The 19,220-nt window shown below is 39.9% G+C and overlaps 1 protein-coding gene across 4 annotated transcripts in view; it reads right to left on the minus strand.

Moving 5' to 3' along the window:
• The window catches only part of ITPR2 (inositol 1,4,5-trisphosphate receptor type 2), a 268,236-nt gene that overhangs the window by 33,479 nt on the left and 215,537 nt on the right, over positions 1 to 19,220 (minus strand). For all 4 annotated transcript variants that reach the window (XM_056342122.1, XM_056342121.1, XM_056342124.1 and 1 more), the window contains 7 exons: positions 15,528 to 15,635; positions 12,905 to 13,097; positions 9,954 to 10,079; positions 6,928 to 7,103; positions 5,450 to 5,614; positions 3,110 to 3,305; positions 932 to 1,024 (listed from right to left, as the gene is read on the minus strand). In XM_056342122.1, coding sequence (XP_056198097.1) covers positions 932 to 1,024; positions 3,110 to 3,305; positions 5,450 to 5,614; positions 6,928 to 7,103; positions 9,954 to 10,079; positions 12,905 to 13,097; positions 15,528 to 15,635 — 1,057 coding nt within the window. The remainder of the gene's footprint in view (positions 1 to 931; positions 1,025 to 3,109; positions 3,306 to 5,449; positions 5,615 to 6,927; positions 7,104 to 9,953; positions 10,080 to 12,904; positions 13,098 to 15,527; positions 15,636 to 19,220) is intronic.

Below are 19,220 nucleotides of genomic sequence, written 5' to 3' on the forward strand. Positions count from 1 at the left end.
AGGGTAGCACCACCACCAAAGGTCCCTGTCTAGCACCACGTTTGGCCAACAAAACTCACAAGTGACCCTGTAGCCTCAAACTACAGAAGAGGACAAAGCACTCTGCCAGCTCGATCGAAGAAAAATTCTTTCCTGCCCAATATCTGGTGTCTGGTAACTGCCCCAGCAGGACACACTGGTCAGACCTTGTATTTTCACTGAGTACATTTAGAGTTGACAGGGTCCTCCTGACATACAGGTCAGATTCATAATGCAGGTATCAAAGTACAACCAGGTGGACTCATCTGCTGAACCAGAGCAATTAAGCTCTTCACTTGTTACAAGCATGAAGCAACACAACTTACCTATAACAAGAAAGGCTTGCCACTGCATTTCCTTGCATTTGCCACAAGCTAAGAATGCACAGGTGGACTGCTGCCTGTGCTTAGCTGAAACACAGTAACTCATTAAGACATAGTAATTTGATTCTGGATTTGGGCTCTTAGGTCTTCTGGCTACACTACAACCTTGGCCTAGATGCATGTAAAAAGTATACACAAAATCTTGCTGATGTATGCTATGCCATTAAAATCAACTTATGTGGCCCGCAATGGATGTAATAGTGGCTCATTGTGTGCAGGTGACAACGCTGCAGATAAGCAGCAAGCTTTTTCTCTCAGGAAAGTCAGCTGGAAAGAAGCAACCTGTATGTTCAAGCATAATGATTCAGCAAGCTCTTTTAATAACAAAATGAATGTCAGTGCAATTGGAAATCAGGCGTGGGAAGCACTCGTATTAAAGGCAAGTTGCCAACTAAGCTCCAAGCCTTGCAGAAGTTGAGCACTTACAACAATGGTCATCACTTCTCACACTAGCAAAAGTCTCTGCAATAGTAACACGCAAATCCCTCCGCTCTAACTGATCACCAGTTTGGGGGGACTTTTATACCAACCTGGGTTAATAATTGGGATGCTTGTGGAACAGTTTTCTTTTGCACAGGCTCCCATCATTGATGTGAGGGTTGTAGTGGGGACCTCACCAATACCTGTGGAAAAAGCAGGATATTGACAAAAAGACAGATAACTTCATCGCTACTAAGTTTTAAATCATTATTTTCTAGAAGCGAGTCATTGAGTTGGAAAGTTGAGAAGAAAAAGCAGAACAAATTATACCACCAATTCCTCTTTCCTCAAACAGTCTGCCTCAACAGCTCAAAGCAATCATAAGGAACAAAAACACAGTTTTATATTTACTGTATATCACAGTTATACCCATTTCATCTCCTGAAATTAATGACTCTACATCAAATGCTGCTACTTCTGGTTAGAACAAAATATATTCAAAGCAAGAAACAACTGTCAGATATGAAAATAAAGTCAGTTTTAAAACCATTAGATAAATTATTCACAAAAGCTGACAAGAAGGACACCATGCTGATGTTCAGTTATCCTGAATGTAGAATATTTAAGAGTTTTCAAGTATTATAACAGTTTGGTACTCACTTGTAAATATCTATGGGTTTGTGTAAAACACTAATTTAACATTCCCAAAGTGGGTAAATGTGTACATCAGCTTGATTTTATCAAACCAATTTTATCTTGTGCATCTTCAACAATTTTCTGCATTTCGAATCAGAGATACAAAAAGATTTAAGGAGAAGAAAATGAATGCAAAATCATACAACAAAAGTAACAGTCTAAGACAATCTGTGTAACACAGGAAACATCCACTCTGGCTTTCTCTTTGTGCTACTTTATAAAGCAAAAATCTAAAGCACTTGGTTGGCATGCACAATGTTCCATCACTACAGTGTATTTTCTTGATGAGTTTTTGATCAGGAATGGCAATGCTTAAAGCCAGCAAGAAATAACCCACACTGCAAAAACGTGCCAAGAACCCAAAAGAAGAAACACAAACACACAGGAACTACTGCACTGGACCAGACCAGCGCTGCGTGTAGCCTCACATCCATTCTTCTAAGATGGTCACAATTACCTTTCAAAGTGAAATTTCACATTGTAAGTTCTGTCCCAAAAATGAATGGTAAGTCAAATATAAGCCAACTTAGCCCTTTTAAGATGATCAATGGCAAAAAAGAAAGGTGTGTTAAAGAAATCCTTTAGGTTCCTTTGTTTTTTTTCATATGGTATCAAAACAGCTACATAAGTACACCATGCTTACGAGTCCTGAATGATCTTTGCCTTGTTTGTGTGCTTCAGATCCTGAAATAACAAATTTAGGACAAGCCTGGCAAATGTGGACTGCACACAGTCCAGGATGGTTTCCACTATTTGTTGTGTGCTTGTGTACAGGTCTGAAGAGCTCAGTATTTGGGAAAATCATGCCTCTAGGAATTTAGTCACAAGCTATTCTCAGGTGTTTCTACGCAGAGTTACTTCTCTGCCCATGCTCCCAGCAGGGTGGTTGGCAGTGTATACAAAGATCTCAACAGACCAGACCTGGCTTTTTTCCAGCAAAGCAAGTTTGTAACTCTCCATTCACACTGGTAAAATCTCCCATTCCCTTAAGGTGAAGTCCTGGCCTTTTGAAAACTGGTTAAAAAACTCCTAATGATTTTAATGAAGTCAGGATTACACACTATTGGTGAAGTTCATGAAATACACACTGAATTTAAAAGATGCTTCAGGAAACCTCCCATTAGTAGAAGATGGGATCTGTAATAATTTCTGTTGGATGAAGTTTAAAAAATAATCAAATGAATAAACCTGCAGAACATGTTAAGGTCCCATGCCTCATATAGTACACAGAAAATACTATGAGCTGCTTTGAAGGTGAGTTCAGAACCCATAGAATGCACTTTGAGTTGCTCTTCCAAATACTTAGGAAATAGAGATTTTTGGGTTTTTTTATATTGGCATGAGTTTGAAAAGAAGACATAAAAAATTAAATTTCAGTGTTAGACTTTTGTAGTTCAACAGGTAAGCCTAGTCTAACACAATCCTATACACATTAAATTTTACTCAGAGACTTGCTTGAGTTCTAAGGTATATGGAATCAGTTCTTCTCTCACAGATGCAAATAAAGAAATTTAATTTCCTCAGATGAAAGCTAGGTTAGGCAGACAGAAAAGGTGTACGTTGGAAGCAAATTTTAATATAAAAAACAATACCTGCAACAGGGGTCCTGATTTTCAACCTGTCAACCTCCATGATAAAGTCATCTTTCAAGAAGAGGAACCCAATGATAGAGAAGAGATAAACTAGGATGAGTGCTAGCACTGCAGTCAGGATAATGGAACGACCATTCCGGGTAACACTTTTTATCACATTTAGCAATGTCTCTTCTCGGTACACCAGATCAAACAGCTGGGAAAAGCACAGAGTAGAGGCAAAATGAATATAAATGAAGCAATATATAGATGCTACATAGGAAAACAATCTGAACTACTGAAACATACATCTAGCCATGTTCTAAATTCTCAGCTTCATAAACACACAATTAACATTAATTTCAGTGGGAGCTGGGCATGCTTATAGGAGAAAATCCAAAACAGGACTTCAAATTTTAAGATCAATTACAGTAAAATCCAAAGTCATGAGGTATATATGAGCCTGATCCAGACATGGATAACAGTTACCAACAATATCCATTGTTTCCCCATGTTCAAAACCAGGCTAGATTAAAATTAAAAAACAGTGTCTTCATACTATGGATCTATATCTACAAAGTAATTTTTCATGTTATCTCCCATCTGATAAACATGCATGAGCTGCAACTCAAAAAAGCACTCCTGCACGTAATTACATATCTGTAAACTGTTTCTCGGAGCTCATGGCATCATTTAAAAGTCACTCACATGTACAAGGATTAGAGCCATGTCTTTTTAGAACAAAGTTAAATTCATTGCACTGTTTGTATAAAACTAGAAACTTCTACTCTTCTTTACTCTGCACTATATGCTTTCCTGTTATTTAACTTTTTTTTTAAAAAGTATACATTAAGATAATTGTGATTTAAATGTCAAAGGCCTAAAATAGCAATTAAATGTGATAAGAGCTTTACAAGAAACTATAGCTTTTTTTCTCTTACAATTCTATTGATGTTTCTATAGTGCTTTGGACCTTATCTATAATGCATGTATTTCCACTTCAAAACACTCAGATTACAGATATAAAGTGACACGCTATGATTTATCAAAATGGTCCACAGAAGAAGGTATTAGCCACAATTCACAAGATCTGAAATCCACACCCTTGTGAAAGGACTAGTAATAGAGGGAAGACAGTTATCACTCATTCCATACATGACAGAGCTTAAAATGAGGATCAAATATTAGCGTTTAGAATATATCCACTAGAAAGTGAACACCTGGAAGGAACCTGGGAACATGGACAATTATAACATCCATGAATCATGGACACTGGTCAATAGCAGTCACTGAAAAAACAGTAAGTACGTAAAATGTTTCTTAAACTACTTGTCACTTTGGAAAGTATTTTAAGGTAGGGATCACCTTACTCGCTGAAGGAGTAACAGATAATCTGCTGTGCATTTTTTAAGCAGGAGAGTTACATCCATTTGAAAAGGGTCCAGCCACAAAATCTTGGCTCCTTTGAAATCTGCCTGAACTTTGAAGCTGACTTCAACGTCAAGATCTGGAAAACCTGACTTCAACAGGAGCTCTACCAGAGTAAGGACTGAACCCCTGAAAATTTTAGTGTGCTTAACACACCTCTGTGAAATGCTGGGAGTTCACCACTATTCAGGAAGCTGAGAAAAGTAAAACAGGAAAGTGAACCCATGACCACAATTTAGTCAGCCTCCCTACAAGTTTCACACATTCCAGTATAAAGCAAAAGGATTAGAAAACAAGAGCAGTGAAACACCTTTTACTGCTATTCAGCATGAAGGGAGCAGTTAGCTGAGTTTAGCAAAATTTTGTATGATTCATTTTCATTGCACCTGTATCATATTATAAAAAGGCATTCCATCTGGGTAATGGCAACAAAAGAAAATGAAGTGGGATACACTTAAAGTGATGAATCTTCCTGCTACACCAGAGGCATGCCATCCCTGTTTCCCAAGAAATTTATTTATTTATTTATTTTATTAGGGCTGCAAGATGAACTGAGGAATGGGATCCTTTGGTCTAGGTATGATGCACACACCAGTGGACAACTCCTGTCCCAAAGAGATTATGACTGACACAAGACACAGGAACAACAGACACAGAATATATGTATGCTGGGGAAAGGTGGGAGAAAGGAGTGGGCTGTATGATCACTGTCTGAAAAGAAAGGGGTGAATTTTTAACTCTAAAGCAGATAAAATAAGTCCTAATAGAAACACGTTCTAATGAAAACAGCAGCTCTTAAGGGGCAGCAGCACAACGGTATGCTAAAAATACATGATTTGGCTTGATTGTCAGGAAGAAATTGAAGACAGCTGCACGGGTAACGGTATTTTCTATTTTTGCAAAGTCTTCCCCTCCACAGAAGCACATACTTACCAGGAAACTATAGAAGAATTCATGCACGCAGAGGCCCAGCATGCAGACCAGGACATATGCTACGTGATAGAGAAAAGCCATGTCCATGATGACTGCTCTGTAGCCACGGGTAAAAGTTCCACGGTTCCCAACAAAGCTCACCAGAAACACTATTTTGTTGCAAAGCTGTGGGGGGTAACAAAGGTTTATTCCATCAGAAAAATCCTTTATTTCTTCTTTGCATTACTGCAGCATGCAAAAAATCTAGATAGGTTGCTTTGACTAAACACACAGTTTTAGACAGCTGGAGTGAGAGGAGAGAAATCCAGCTCCCAAGGTAAACTCGGAATGAGCCTATGACAGTAAGTGGAAGCACATCACCCTCTCTAACACTGCATTGTGCCTTGTTACATCGTGATTTATTTCTATAACATCAGTGAGCAAGTAGGGCAGGATTAATGTCATGAGGCATTAAAAGAATAACTGGGGAGTGAACTCTTAATGATTCTGAGTTTAGACCCGAGATTACGTAAGAGCAGCTAAAGGCATGCTATTACCAAGAGAACACTAGTAACACAACAGAAAGTGTGTGGGGTGTGTGTGAGACCTACTGTTTTCTTCAGATCATGTTTTAAATATAAAGTCCCTAAAAAAGTAATACTGGGGGGCATTTGTGAAGTATAGCATTCAAGCAACAGCATCAGATTCTCCACTCCTGAGCTTTGCCTGCACGTGAACAGCGGTGTAGAAGTAAATACAAAAGGGGCTAACCTCATCTGTTTGGTAGTCCAGGACAAGCAATGAGGACCGAACATGTTTTTTTTCTTTCACAAATTTGACACGGGCACGTGCTGCTTACTTGCCTTTACCTTTGCTGTACCTCTGAGTAGTTTTAAGAATCTGAAATTCTCACAGAAATGGTGGCAGATAGCCCAATACTCTGTGCTAAGGCGAATTAGAGCTGTAGCAGTCAGGCAGAAATCTAAATAGATGACTTGTGAGCATGACTGTGTATCTTACCAAGCTCAGTAAGCATGCAAACAGATTCATGTCTAAGTTAAAAGATCTGGCAAAGGGCTGACAGAATTTTTCATTTTGTAAATGTTTTTCTTCTCAAAAACATATTTAGGCTCACAAAAACATCTCAAAAATTTATGCCAATATTGCTGAGCATATTTGTAGAGAAAATTATTCTTTTAGCATTAGAAACTGTAAATTTGATTGACCTTATTCAGCAATATTTCTTTAAATTTCATATTGTTTTTATTTTTAAAATATTTGCATATGCACAAACCCAAACCAGCTTTTTTCTTAGCTTCCCAATTTGCTGATACTGCCATTTCGGGATGACTGGAAATGATTTATTTTTTTGGCTTAACCAGTGAACCAGAAAAACAAGTTCTTTGCACAGCTCTAATCAAGGGCTTTTTTTAATAGGAGACCCTTAGTATCTCTGCTTCTGCTGAAAGGGAAATCCTGCTTGCTTTTGAAGTACTTACATTAGCAGCACCAAGAAGTATCAAGGTAGGACCAAGCCCTATAGTATATATAGACCTGAGAATAACAGACACCAAAAAGGGTCGAATACCAACAGGCTTGGAGATGAAAAACAGCATTGCTGTACAGAATGCCACTGCTATCCAAAGGAGGACTGAAAACAACGGCGAGAGCGTGCCTGTATAGAGGAGAAAGGGAGATGTGAGAACAGCATCTTTGGAGACTCCATTTTTCACCAAGAAATAGATCCAAAAGATCAATTCCTTTGCCAATACAGCTAATAAAAAGCATGATTTATGCATCACAATTGCTGACCACAACTTGCCTTAGTTGCAGCAAGAGCTATTATCATAGTATTGTTGATTTTTGCACAGGTATATTAATAAGAGCAGCTAATGAAATTTCCATTACAATCGAAGGAGTGCTCAGAGATGAAACAGTTTACCCTTCTCCTGGAGCAAGCTACTAATCAGCTCCCTTCTGCAGGGATCATTAGGGCTCCTCCGGTCTAATTCCATGATTGCTCAGCTACAGAAATAGCCGGTCCTCGGGGCGGCACAGCAAGTGGCACTGCACTGCAGCGTCACGTTTCAATCCCCAACAGCACCAAAGCGCCCCGGTTTTAGAAAAGCAGCTTTCCCCTGAATGCTGCGGGCGTTCAGCGGGAGCCTCCGCCTCTGCACGGGAGCAAGGCACTTGCCGCATCAGCAGGCAGCCACGGGGACCTGGGCAGACACAGGCAGCATCTGCATTGCCGAGAGCAGCTGAATGGCTGTGCCTTGCTCCTAGGGAGGCAGTAGGTCCTGGGTCTTCTGAGGTCCTGCAGGCGTGTGAGCCGCTGCCTTCAGAGTCAGTCTCTTTGCTGCTCTGCAAGATGCTGGCTCCAGGCTCTCCCTGAGTTTTGAGCGATGCCCCTGTTTTCCCTCTCTCCTCTGCTTAAAGCCCTGGAAACACACCACGTTGCTGGGATATAAAAAGCACATTCAGATCTCGGGGCGCTGTCACACTTGTACACTGACTTCTATTGTTATCAGATGAACTAAGAGGTCAGTGATGGGGGAGAAGGGAACAGAAAATTTAGCTGGACTCACAATAGGAATCATGCAATCTCTTTGGCAACAGATACACAGCTGAGCAGCATCAGTGGGATTAGAACACAATGAGGTGAGGCCCTAGCCTCAACATTCAGATGGCATCCAAACTTTTCCAAAGTTCAAGAGTGTTTATACCCTTGGCAGGAGGTTCAAGGGTGGCTCTGGCAGATAGTTTCTTTGCCAACAAGATTTGGAACTTTTAATGGATCCTAACAAATAACTTCCAAGTGCATCTGAAAGGTAAGGCCAAAGCACTCAGTGGTTCTTTAACAAATCATTTTTCCTTCTTCCCTGCCAAACGTCAAACAACTTCACTTCGCAGGTCCCACACCAGTAACGTGCAGGCACACACGCTGGAGGCAAGGAGTCCTCATCTGGAGCGCAATTGTGCTTACGTCATATCATGTAAGAAGTGCAGGTATCTACTAAAAAGTCAGCATTTTGGGGATGATTAGATCAGCCCAGGCACCTCCGACATGAGTATAGGTGGAATTAGGCAAGGTGAAGGGAAAAAGTGGGAGACAAACTCCAGACACTAAAACCTGTTAGATCAGGTTTTAGTGGAGGGGGAGGCTGGGAGTGAGAAGGCTGCCTCATGACCTGCTCATTCCATTTGGCCACACCACTGTTTATTGCTCAGGAACCGCTTTTGCTTTTACAAGCACTAGAAGCTGGAATCCTGAAATACGCCATCACTGAAATCACTGGATTACTGGGGCCACTTAAACTAATACGATATAAAGCTGCAGTTCAAAATACGTATTAATACCTACTGATTGCAGACCAGAGGATTTCCATGAGTATAGATCAGCTAAAATCTAGTAGCTTAAAAGGTTTATTATTAACTCCTCATTTCTCCGCTCATCCTGCATGGGGCTGTAATGTGTGTGCACTCTGAGCGACTCCTCAGTTTACAAACAGGAAAGCACTAAGTACAAACGCTTCCCTTTCACACAGCACAGCCCTGCAAACTTTGCTACACAAGGCTGCGGAGATGCCTGTGCTGTGACCTGCAGAGACCACCCTGCAGGGTGAAAGGGCAACGTGGTCTCCATGCCAATATATTTTAATCTGCTGCCTTTCTGTTTAGCCAGCCAACAGGAATGTTTGCTGGTGCCAATTCTGGTGTTTGTGAAAAGCACATGTATCTACTAGAAGCTGGACTGCTTCCACCAGCCCAGTTCACATGCCATCAGACAGAGGTGACTTTCAGTCACATTACTGACTGGACTGGACATGAATCAAAGACCCAGAGGTGAATGCCTCTACTCCCATTACCAGTATTCTGAACTACTTAGTCTCCTTTATCCCAATTAAGCTTGTTTTGGATCCAAAGAGGCCTCCTGCTAGTCTGCTGCATTTATTTAATGAAATTTATTATTTGCTATATTTCCTGTGACATGTGATAAAGCAGAGACAGAATCATAGGTTGTAAGCATATTTTTATATAATGCGTTTATCCTCTGCAGTAGTTACGTCCTTTTATCCCAATAAACAAAACAGTCAAAAGCCAACAAGCTAGTTTTCAAATCATTCTATTCTGTATGTTTTCAAGACCTGCAAGTCATTCGATTTGGTCAGTTCTAAGGAATCTCCGTCCTTTTTCAGCTCAGAAGCTGTAACTAAATGTGTGCAGTAGTACACTGCAATATGGCAATATAAAAAAATAAATAAATAAGGAGAATTAGTTCAGATCATCTAGATAATCTTCAGCTTAGCAGCTATGTTCTGTCCATTTTACTTCATATTGAATGGGCCATGTCAGGCACAGAAGATCAACTACCATGTTTCAGAGAACATCTGTACCTACTCAGAAGATACTAAATAGCTTCTGCACACAGAAGCATACCTGAAGATGCAGTTTTATATAACCTTTACCTTACAATTGAAAGCTTCTAAAAGTAAAAGGAAAAATAAAACCAAACTCTACTTGCCTTCATCTCCATCATCTCCAAAGGGGTAGAACAGAGCAACTGCTAAATTGATGAATACAGCAAGGTTGAAGGAAATGCTCCCCCAGAGAGAGATGTGTCTGGAGAACCAAAACAGGGGTGGATTATCTAGAAAAGGGAGAACAACAGCAATCAATGAAATGAAAGCAGGCAGGAACTCTATCAGTAACGGCCTCAAGGGAATTAAAAAACACAGATTAATGAAGAAAATACGCAGATCTTTAAAATTAACCAAAATAAACAAATATTAAATACAAGTTTAACATAAAACATAGTTTCAAGCAGAGCTTTTAATCCAAAGATCCCAATATAGTTTATTACATATGAGAGTTTTGCCTCTGCTAAGATTTTAGGAATGGCTCTTTTGTGAAGGAGGCTGTTCACCTGCCTCTGAAACTGTAGCCTCTGTGCATGGAGAAATAAAATCAAGCAAACAAATACACTTTAGCACTCTGCATGCCAGTCAGCCAGGAGACTCAGAATAGGTCATCCAGATGACCCGTTTGGAGCAAGTACACTGATGACATTATTCAAAGAATGATGGAATAGGCAAGGTTTCAGAACTGCACTATTTTCCCTACCTCTGTCAAACTAACACATCTTGATCTTCTCTGGGGAGCATGTAAAATGTGGTCTGAGTGGAATTTGGTTGTATGAAAGCTGTCTAGGTCCTTCATAATCCTCAGATGTCCAAGGTTACCTGCTGACAAACAGCTCGCTACTTGTGCTTAGAAGGACTCAAATGGAGCCATGATCTCCATATGTGAAGTGCTGAATAAACACACAGAAACAGTCTATACCCCAAAGAACCTATAACCTAGTTAGAAAAGACTAAAATGGGAAATAGGGCAAAACAGGGTTAAGATTTTGTGTCCAGTGTCACATAAACGATTCAGCAAAAGCTACAAACAAGATCAGAGGGTACTAAGACCCAGGGAAGCACTTCATATATATGACTGCAATACAACATGTTTAAATGAACATTTTAAACGAGATTCTATGTGCAATAGTGTGAAAAAAATCTCTAGCCAGAGAGGTTTATCTATTCAAACATGATATATTCCTATTAATTAGCTTTTTAAGTACTGAGAACCTTCTGCAAGTATGCAGAGCATATTCCTGACTTGCCTGCACCCAGATAACTCTTTACAAGGAGCAGACTCCTTCAACTGCATATGACTGTCTCAGGCTTTAGTCTAAATAGACTTTAATTGGGATTAGGTAAACATTCAGATTTTACTGTGATAACCTTATGCTGTTGACTGCTGAGATTGAAGCATTTGGAGCCACTGCAAATGGCATCTGTCAATTTAAGCAACAGACTGCACGCTAACAGACACCTGGCTAAAGAATGAACTGAGCCTCAACCTGTATTATCTTTTCAAATAAAAAAAAAACAAAACACATGGAGACTTGTGAGCCATTCCACTGATGAAAGGTACTGAGGAATTTCTGTTCTGAATAAAAATAAACCAATTTTCTTTGCTTATAGCATTAGGCAGGTCTGGTCTATGTAAGTGTAAGGTTGGGCTCTTTTATTTGTGTTTCTTAAGCAAAACCCACAGATATAATTTTGTTACTGCAGTAATTTTTCTACAATACAATGACTTTTATTCCCAAACAGACTGTGCACATAGGGAATTATTCTGGAATCATTTATTTTTCAACTTCTATTGTGGTCAGTTTGTAAGTACAGACAAGTTCCTACAGTGCCACCAAGGGAAGTGGACCTGGGCCTATAGGGTTCACACTGAAGACTACTGCCTCGGAAAATTATAGCCTGGGAATTGACATTTATAAAAACTGCAGCCAACATTCATGCTTCCACCATGTTAAGGATGCTACATTAAACCATACTGCTTTGACTATCTGAACTCCCTGCTGCTCTGACCATAGATCCTACTCTGCCCATCCTTCCTAATCAATTGCATCATGTTGCTGTGAGCAGCTGATGTGTGCCACCCCAATGGCATCTGTGTTTTAGCAGTGAATGAAGTGATCACTCTCGTGTATTTTTATCTAGATACATATATAAAATGTAACTTCCTTCCCTATCCCGCAGGGATACTGTAGATGCTTAATTAGTTTGCAGCCTTGATTCTCTGCTCCAAAAGCAAAGGGCAGAGCTGACAGTGGCTGAGCTGGCAGGAGCTTCCCACCCCCGGGACATCGGCAGCAACCCCATTTCTGGCAAGGGCCAGCAGCTATAATGCTCACCAGTGAACCAAACAAGAAACTCAGGGTACCTGGCTTGACTTCACTGCACCTCCTCTTCGGGTCCCTGCTTTGATCTCTCCCCCATGATCTTGACTGTGCCTGTCAGATCTGCAAGCAGCTTAAGGTGGGGCATGTGCCTCTCCCACTACCACGGGACATACACCAGTATGGGCTAACAGACTGGGACGCACTGCAGCCTAGTCAAGCAAGACTGATGCGAACTGGCAGAGGGGAACTGACTCCATGGGAGTCAGGCAGATTTAAAGCAGCTGAGGTTCTGGTGAGAGATGTTTTTAAGTGACTGACATTTACAAGTTTCTTAATGGTCTTTTAGGAATCTCCAAACCTCAAATATGCAGCTACACATGTTTTTGTTAAATATTAGGGGCTTTGGCTTAATTAGGTGCAACTCAATAGAGTTTAGTAGAACAACACCCAGTTCATCCATCCCTCAATTTAACTTTTGGAGTCCAAAACATCATCTTGAACACATTACTTCTATTACTGACTGCTCCACATTATACCTCTTCCATGGTGGCGTGCAAGTGTCTCAGCTGACCTATACTCTGCTGACCTGTACTCAACCCCTGAACAGTTTTGCCTGTTGCAATATCGAAGTGAACAGAGAAAAGTGAATGATTAAAACGAAAGTATTTGAAGGCTTAAAAGCAGGGTTTTAGCATAATTAAGCTATTTTTTGAAATTGCAATACTTACTCCTAATTTTCTTTTGCCATTTCATCTCGTTGTACAGATCATCTGTCTGCTGGAAAAAGTCATTGACTTTGCTCCCTTGCTCATCTCTCTCTGTTGTATTGAATACCCGACTTTTGGATTCCCGAGTGAGGAATTCACAAATATTGGGGACAGGGAAGACGATCTGTTCCATTGTTCTATCATGGCGAACAATCTATAAATAAAATGCATATTTTTTTTCAGAATCAGTGACTCTCCAACCGTTTTGTCATATCTTTTCTTGTTCGTAGATCCTCTTTTATTTATAAATTAATGTGTAAATTATTTGAACATTACAATGCAGCTGAACCTATCAGTGGTAAACCAAAGTAAAACTGCTTTTCTATCTTCAAAAGCTTGCCTGAAAATATGGTCACAAATGTATGTCTCAAGCAAAACCTAGATCCGGACCTCTCACAAATATAAAAAATGTTCTAATTCAGAATGGTTCAATTCTGCAATAAATTGAAATGAGTCTCTCACAGTCAACAGTGCAGAAGTTCTGGGGCTTTCTGCTCAAATTATGAAATTCTTTTCTCACCTTGAGTCTGTTACTATGATGAGGTAAGTTGTGAAGGTGAACATGCAAAAATAACACCTTGTTACTCAGTCAACACCTATATCTTGCCAGTCTTTATCTTCTTACAAGGTTTTGCATTGTTTGTATTTCAGGGCCTATCAAGTTATCGGTAAGTGAGCTAGATTTTATTCCATCTCACCACACTGTCATCAAAATTGCTTCTCCATTCTGATCATGTACTGTACACATTACTAAAAACACAGAAATGGATAGAAAACTCATCTTGACTCCTAGATCCATGTCTCTGTACAGCCACTGGTGAGAAAATCCCCACTATTTGACTTTCAAATCAAACAAATGAGATAACCTGATATAAAGGAGCTATATCTGAAAAGCCAAACAGGTCTAGGTCTGCTTTCAGAGAAAGACCAGCAAACATCCATTTGATACAGCAGCAATGCTGGGTTGTGTTTCACTTTTCCAGTCATAGTCCCGTATTAAAGAACTCTCCCTTCTCTCTCTTAATTCACATTTATTAGGTGAACATACTGAAAAACCACCTATCTTAAGTAATTTTGAAAAGTAACATGGTCAAGCATGTTGGCAATGGAGATGAAGGATAATTATGCTCATGTCTGCCCATGGACATGTGCATTATGTGAAATGTGAACCGGCAATTTTGAAGTGTCCTAAGTAAATAGTTGTGTCTCAGGCCAGCAGCTGCGCAACAGGACTCTGTGACTGCAGCCAACCTGGTAGGGTGAGTGAAGTTGGCTGACAGCGCATCTTCAATTCTGTCAGGGACTTAATCGAAGAGGTAAGCTGCATGTGCTGCTCTGCAGAATGGCATTAAAAAGCCTCCCTGAGAACAGAGGCCTCCATATCTGCTCAAGGAACATAAAATCAGACCACGGTGCTTGTCTAATGCCTAAATTTACAACCTACCCAGATAATTTGGCTGATAATTGCTAAGCAATACCTCGGAAGCACCCAAAGTATTAAAATATGTTAAAGTGGAGCACTGAGCTCCTCTTTACTAAATACATGTAGTAAACTCAAAACTACAACCATGGAGCTTTCATCTACCCTGTGGTGGAATAACGTGACCACTATCAAGCAAAAAGGATGGTGGGAAACCTAGAAGGGCCCAGCCATGGCCTGTCTTGATGGCAGCCAGGACAATACAGACCTGAGGTGCATGCGTCAAGCCTGCTCCCTACAAATGAAATGCTGATGTGCAACGAGGTCCAATGTTGATGGAGCTGGGGAGCCCACTGAAGATAAAATTATTGGCTCAGATTCAGGCTGGGCCTGTGTACAGCCATACCATGCAGTTTTCATACTCATCCAATTTTGGACCTGATAGAGCATTTCCAAGAGAGACCCAGATGCCTCTTTTTCCTGCAGCCTCTTGCAGCAGCTGCCTTCACACCACACAATTTCTCCTCCTTACAAAGTCATTAACCACTCTGGATACTACAGTCCCTAACTCCTATCTTGATGCCTATAATAGCATGAAATCTATAAGAGCACAGGAACTGATGTACGAGTTAAGAACCTAAACATCTCTGTAGATCCTGGTCTAAATCCAACCCATGGCAGGGGTAAAGTTTAAAATAGAGAACAGAACTGATGAACCAGGCCAGGCCTTGGTCTTTTAAACAAAAGCCATACTGAATGTCTACACCACTTCAAAACCTCTTTGTACTCCAGCCAGACTTTTAATTCGATCAGTTAGCATCACTGGCTTTGAAACTCATGATTATTTATTTGAGTGATGTACCATACAAGATTATTCTTGACTTCATGACACAGCTACTACCCACAGTCATTATTTTCCTAACAAAACTTGTTCGGTAACACACAGGAAAGCTACTGTAAAATGATTACTTGGAGCCACTTTTAATATAGGTGCATTTCTTTTTCTCCCATAGCCAAAAGCATATTATTCAACCTTCTCATTCTCATAAATAATCTACACTATTTGAATAAGCTTTGCTGTTCAGAAGCTTAAAAAGAGGTGATATACCATGCAAAAGATGCAAACTTGTCTCATATTCAATCTTTTAGTGAGCAATTCTTTACCTCTATCTGTGCCGTATGATTGGCATAATACCTCAAGGCTTCATCTCCTTCATCTGGATCTGACCCTGGCTTCAGCATCTGTTGCAATGTTTTATTGTGACGAGCCAACTAGAAAAAGAAAAAAAAAATCTGATTTATGTCCTGCTGCTGTGTTTTCAGCTTTATCATCTCCACTTAACTAACAAAAATCCTCTTCCCCCCATCCCCATATACTTACATGCTCAACCCAGTGGGGCTCTTTCCACAGATAACAACAAAAATGTAATTACTTGAGAACAACAGAAATAATTTAGTCTTAAAAAGTCAGCAGCAAGTCTTTGGCTGAGATTTATGAAAGGCAGCTTAGCCTGCAGCCTGGACGGGTTTTGGAGGGCTTTTGACAAATGCCAGAAAATTAGACTGAATGCTTATTTTCACTTAAGTTTAGACATAAAATTTGCATACCTCTAACTATGTAATTACATTTACAATTGAATTTTTTCTGTGATTTTGAATGGCTAAACTGTTCTTCACCATGTTGTAGGTTGGTATTTCAGGGCTGCCAAGATAACATCCATAACTATTTCAGAGGCAGGTGGACTGCAATGGTGGGCAAACACATTCCTAACTGTACAGTTTATATACATGGCACATATGTATACACACACACACACAGAGATATGTATCTCCCACAAACTTTTACAAATTATATACATGATTCATAAAATACATCTGGTTTTGTGGAACAGCAAGTATTTTAAGTGCTCCATAGCTGCACAAAGTTTAATACTGAGAATGTCAGCAAATGCATTCATGATTTAGGTCCCTTAGGTCAGTGGGAAACAAAGACCTAATTACAAGGCATGAGGAAACATTGGTAAAAATGAAATTTTCCCTATATCATAGTGAGTGGTTTTAACCCAGAAACTCTGAGGTGTTTCCCTCTTTTAAGGTGGGGGAAACTGAGACAGGAAAGGCAAGGCTATCTTGCAGATGTGATCCAGGTCTTAATCACTACACAACACTACCACAATGGACTAGACACAGACATTAGAAATGAGGAAGGCACAGCACGCAAAACAGCCACAAGAATTAGGCTCTGAAGTGATGATCACCACAGGTGGATTAGGATTGTACTACACAAAATAGTATAGTATGGTGAGGAATTATAAAATAATCACAAATCTACAAAGAAAGTGTCAGGGATCAAGTCTAAAAGTAATAATGGATCTAAACGGACATTGTAATAATCTAACCAGAAAGTGATCTCACTTGTTTATAAGCTATTTACATGTCTCACCATCCCCTTTGTATTGAAGAAGGGGGGGGGGGGGAATACAGAGTTTATTTATTGACATTCATTTTTTATTTTTTATTTATTTTTTTATTTATTGATCACAATTGATCAAATTACATTTTTTCTGGATCTTGATAGAAACTTAAATAATTAAAGATGAATGATGAATGGAATGTCCAAAAAGCAAGAGAGTACCAGAAAGGAACATTCAGGAAGAATAAATGTGCTTCCTACAACTTCCTCATGGACAGAAGTCTGCTTGGCTGTGACAGTAGAGCTCTGAGTCTATGTGGCAGAACATCAGCCTTTTATGAAAGGTTCATGAGTAGGTAATCAGGGAGACATGGAAAAAATCACATGGGGGTCAACTGCAGAGCAATATTCTTTCCATCAATAATAGATTTCTGCCTTGAATAGTTACTTTTTTACTCTGTCAAGCAAATTTACGGATAGTCTCATTACATGTATTAATATCTTATGCAACTTCCACTTATTTTCCAGAATAAAAAGGTTCTTTAAGACCATCTGCCTAGTTCTCCTTCACACAAGCCATATAACCTGATCCAGTCAGTAGTCTCTGCAGTAGGCCGACAACATCTGCCTAGCAGGACAACTTGAATTCATTTTCTAGAGGTCTTTTGCATCCCCCTCAATAAATGCTCTAGCGTCACAGAGAAACAAGCTTGTGGAAACAAGGTAGTCACTGTTTAAAAATTCCCTTTAAACAGTGTTACTATTTTTGCCTTTCAGCTGTATTGAATGTCCCTCTGCTTCTATACTCCTGAAAGGGCAAGCAAGAACACCCAATTCACCTCCACTATATCATTCATCATTCTGTACGCTACTGTCACGTCCTCTCTTATTTGTCTCTTCTTTAAATTAAAACAATCCCTATCTTTCCCATTCCTCCTCAAACAGAAGACTCTCTGTGACTCAATTATTTTCCTTGTCTATCTCCAAATGCCCTTTACTTTGGCTATATCTCTTCTTTAAGATATGAAGAAAAGAACTGACTAGACAGAACACAATCACACCCTGCTTGGAGTGATTAATTAGCATAACCAGAAGCAAATATATTCCCCTTTTTTATCTTCTGTAATACAGAAGAACTTTGCCTGTATCTTGACCCTTTATTCTCCAATGTCAAGCATTAAGATTTTGAGTTTTCTAATAAATGACAAGTCAAGGATGTATGGATGGATAGTTCTTCTCATATTAAAATTACGCCAGTCTGGGGAAACAGACATGTATAGATTCAGAAATTTCCTTTAGTACCACAAAAAACTTTCTGTAAACATACTTGAATTTGTATACAGAATTGGAAATGCCATTTGTAAACCATAAAAAATCTCAAGGTATTGATTGCTTCCTGATATGCTTTTAACTGTTCATAACTTTTACTGTAATAGTATCTCTTGGTAAATTTCAGTAACAGAAGTTCCCTTACCACATGGACTAGAAAGCAAAACCATCTCAGCCCTCTTGTGTTGCAATGGGACTGACTAGCGCAGTGTGTTAACGGACTGGTGATTTGAGACAGCACTGATGCAGTGCATATTTCACTATCAGGTTTCACGTGAACAGCAGCAATGTGCTTTTAAAACCAGCGTGCATTCAGTGATCTTCATTATATTTTATTACACTGTCCTTTCAGGCCATCACTGTCTTGTGCTGGTGTGTGCACACAGCCCAGCAACACACAGCTGGGGCTTCCTGACACCACACTAGAGAAAATGATCTGAAGAACAGGCCAGGATCTCCTGTGCTAGCACTTCAGCTGCCAGCAAAAACACATCAGAAATGACCAGGGATTGCTGAGCAAGCTGGAGGAACTATGGCAGATTTCAGAAGGGAAACCTACCTACAGGTACCAGCAATAGTGCCAGGCAATAAGTGCTCACAACTTCATCTCTTCCTGCTCCCCCATCTCTCTATACCCACTTACCTTCTGTAGTCAAGACCTTCAGACAGTAACCTCGGGGCAAAAGGTCTATCTATTTTCTGCTTGTATTGCAGTTTCTATGTGGGATAGATTCCTCTACAATGACACAATAATAAGTACTGCTAATATTTCTGTATTGTCACAGCTACATCGATGAAAGAGCGGTGCGGACAGCAATCTGTGAAAGCTCACATCTGAAGCAGAGGCCCACAGTAAGACACAGAAAAGCTTTACAAATGCTATGTTATTTGGCAACTGCGATGTTTTCTGAAGCTCTGCTTTCATGATCCTTCCCTCGTTCTGTAATGAGCACAAAGGCCCACATGGGCAAAGGGGACTGTGTCAACAGACTCCTTGACCAGCACAGAGCTTTTTGTGAGATCAAAGACACAGCAATGAAAATAACAATGCAGTGACAAACTGTGAACCTAAAATATGGAAAGCTTATCCGAGCTTATAATACAGCCTAGGTGAC

This window comes from Falco biarmicus, chromosome 5, assembly GCF_023638135.1.
Source record: "Falco biarmicus isolate bFalBia1 chromosome 5, bFalBia1.pri, whole genome shotgun sequence".
Lineage (NCBI taxonomy): Eukaryota > Metazoa > Chordata > Aves > Falconiformes > Falconidae > Falco > Falco biarmicus.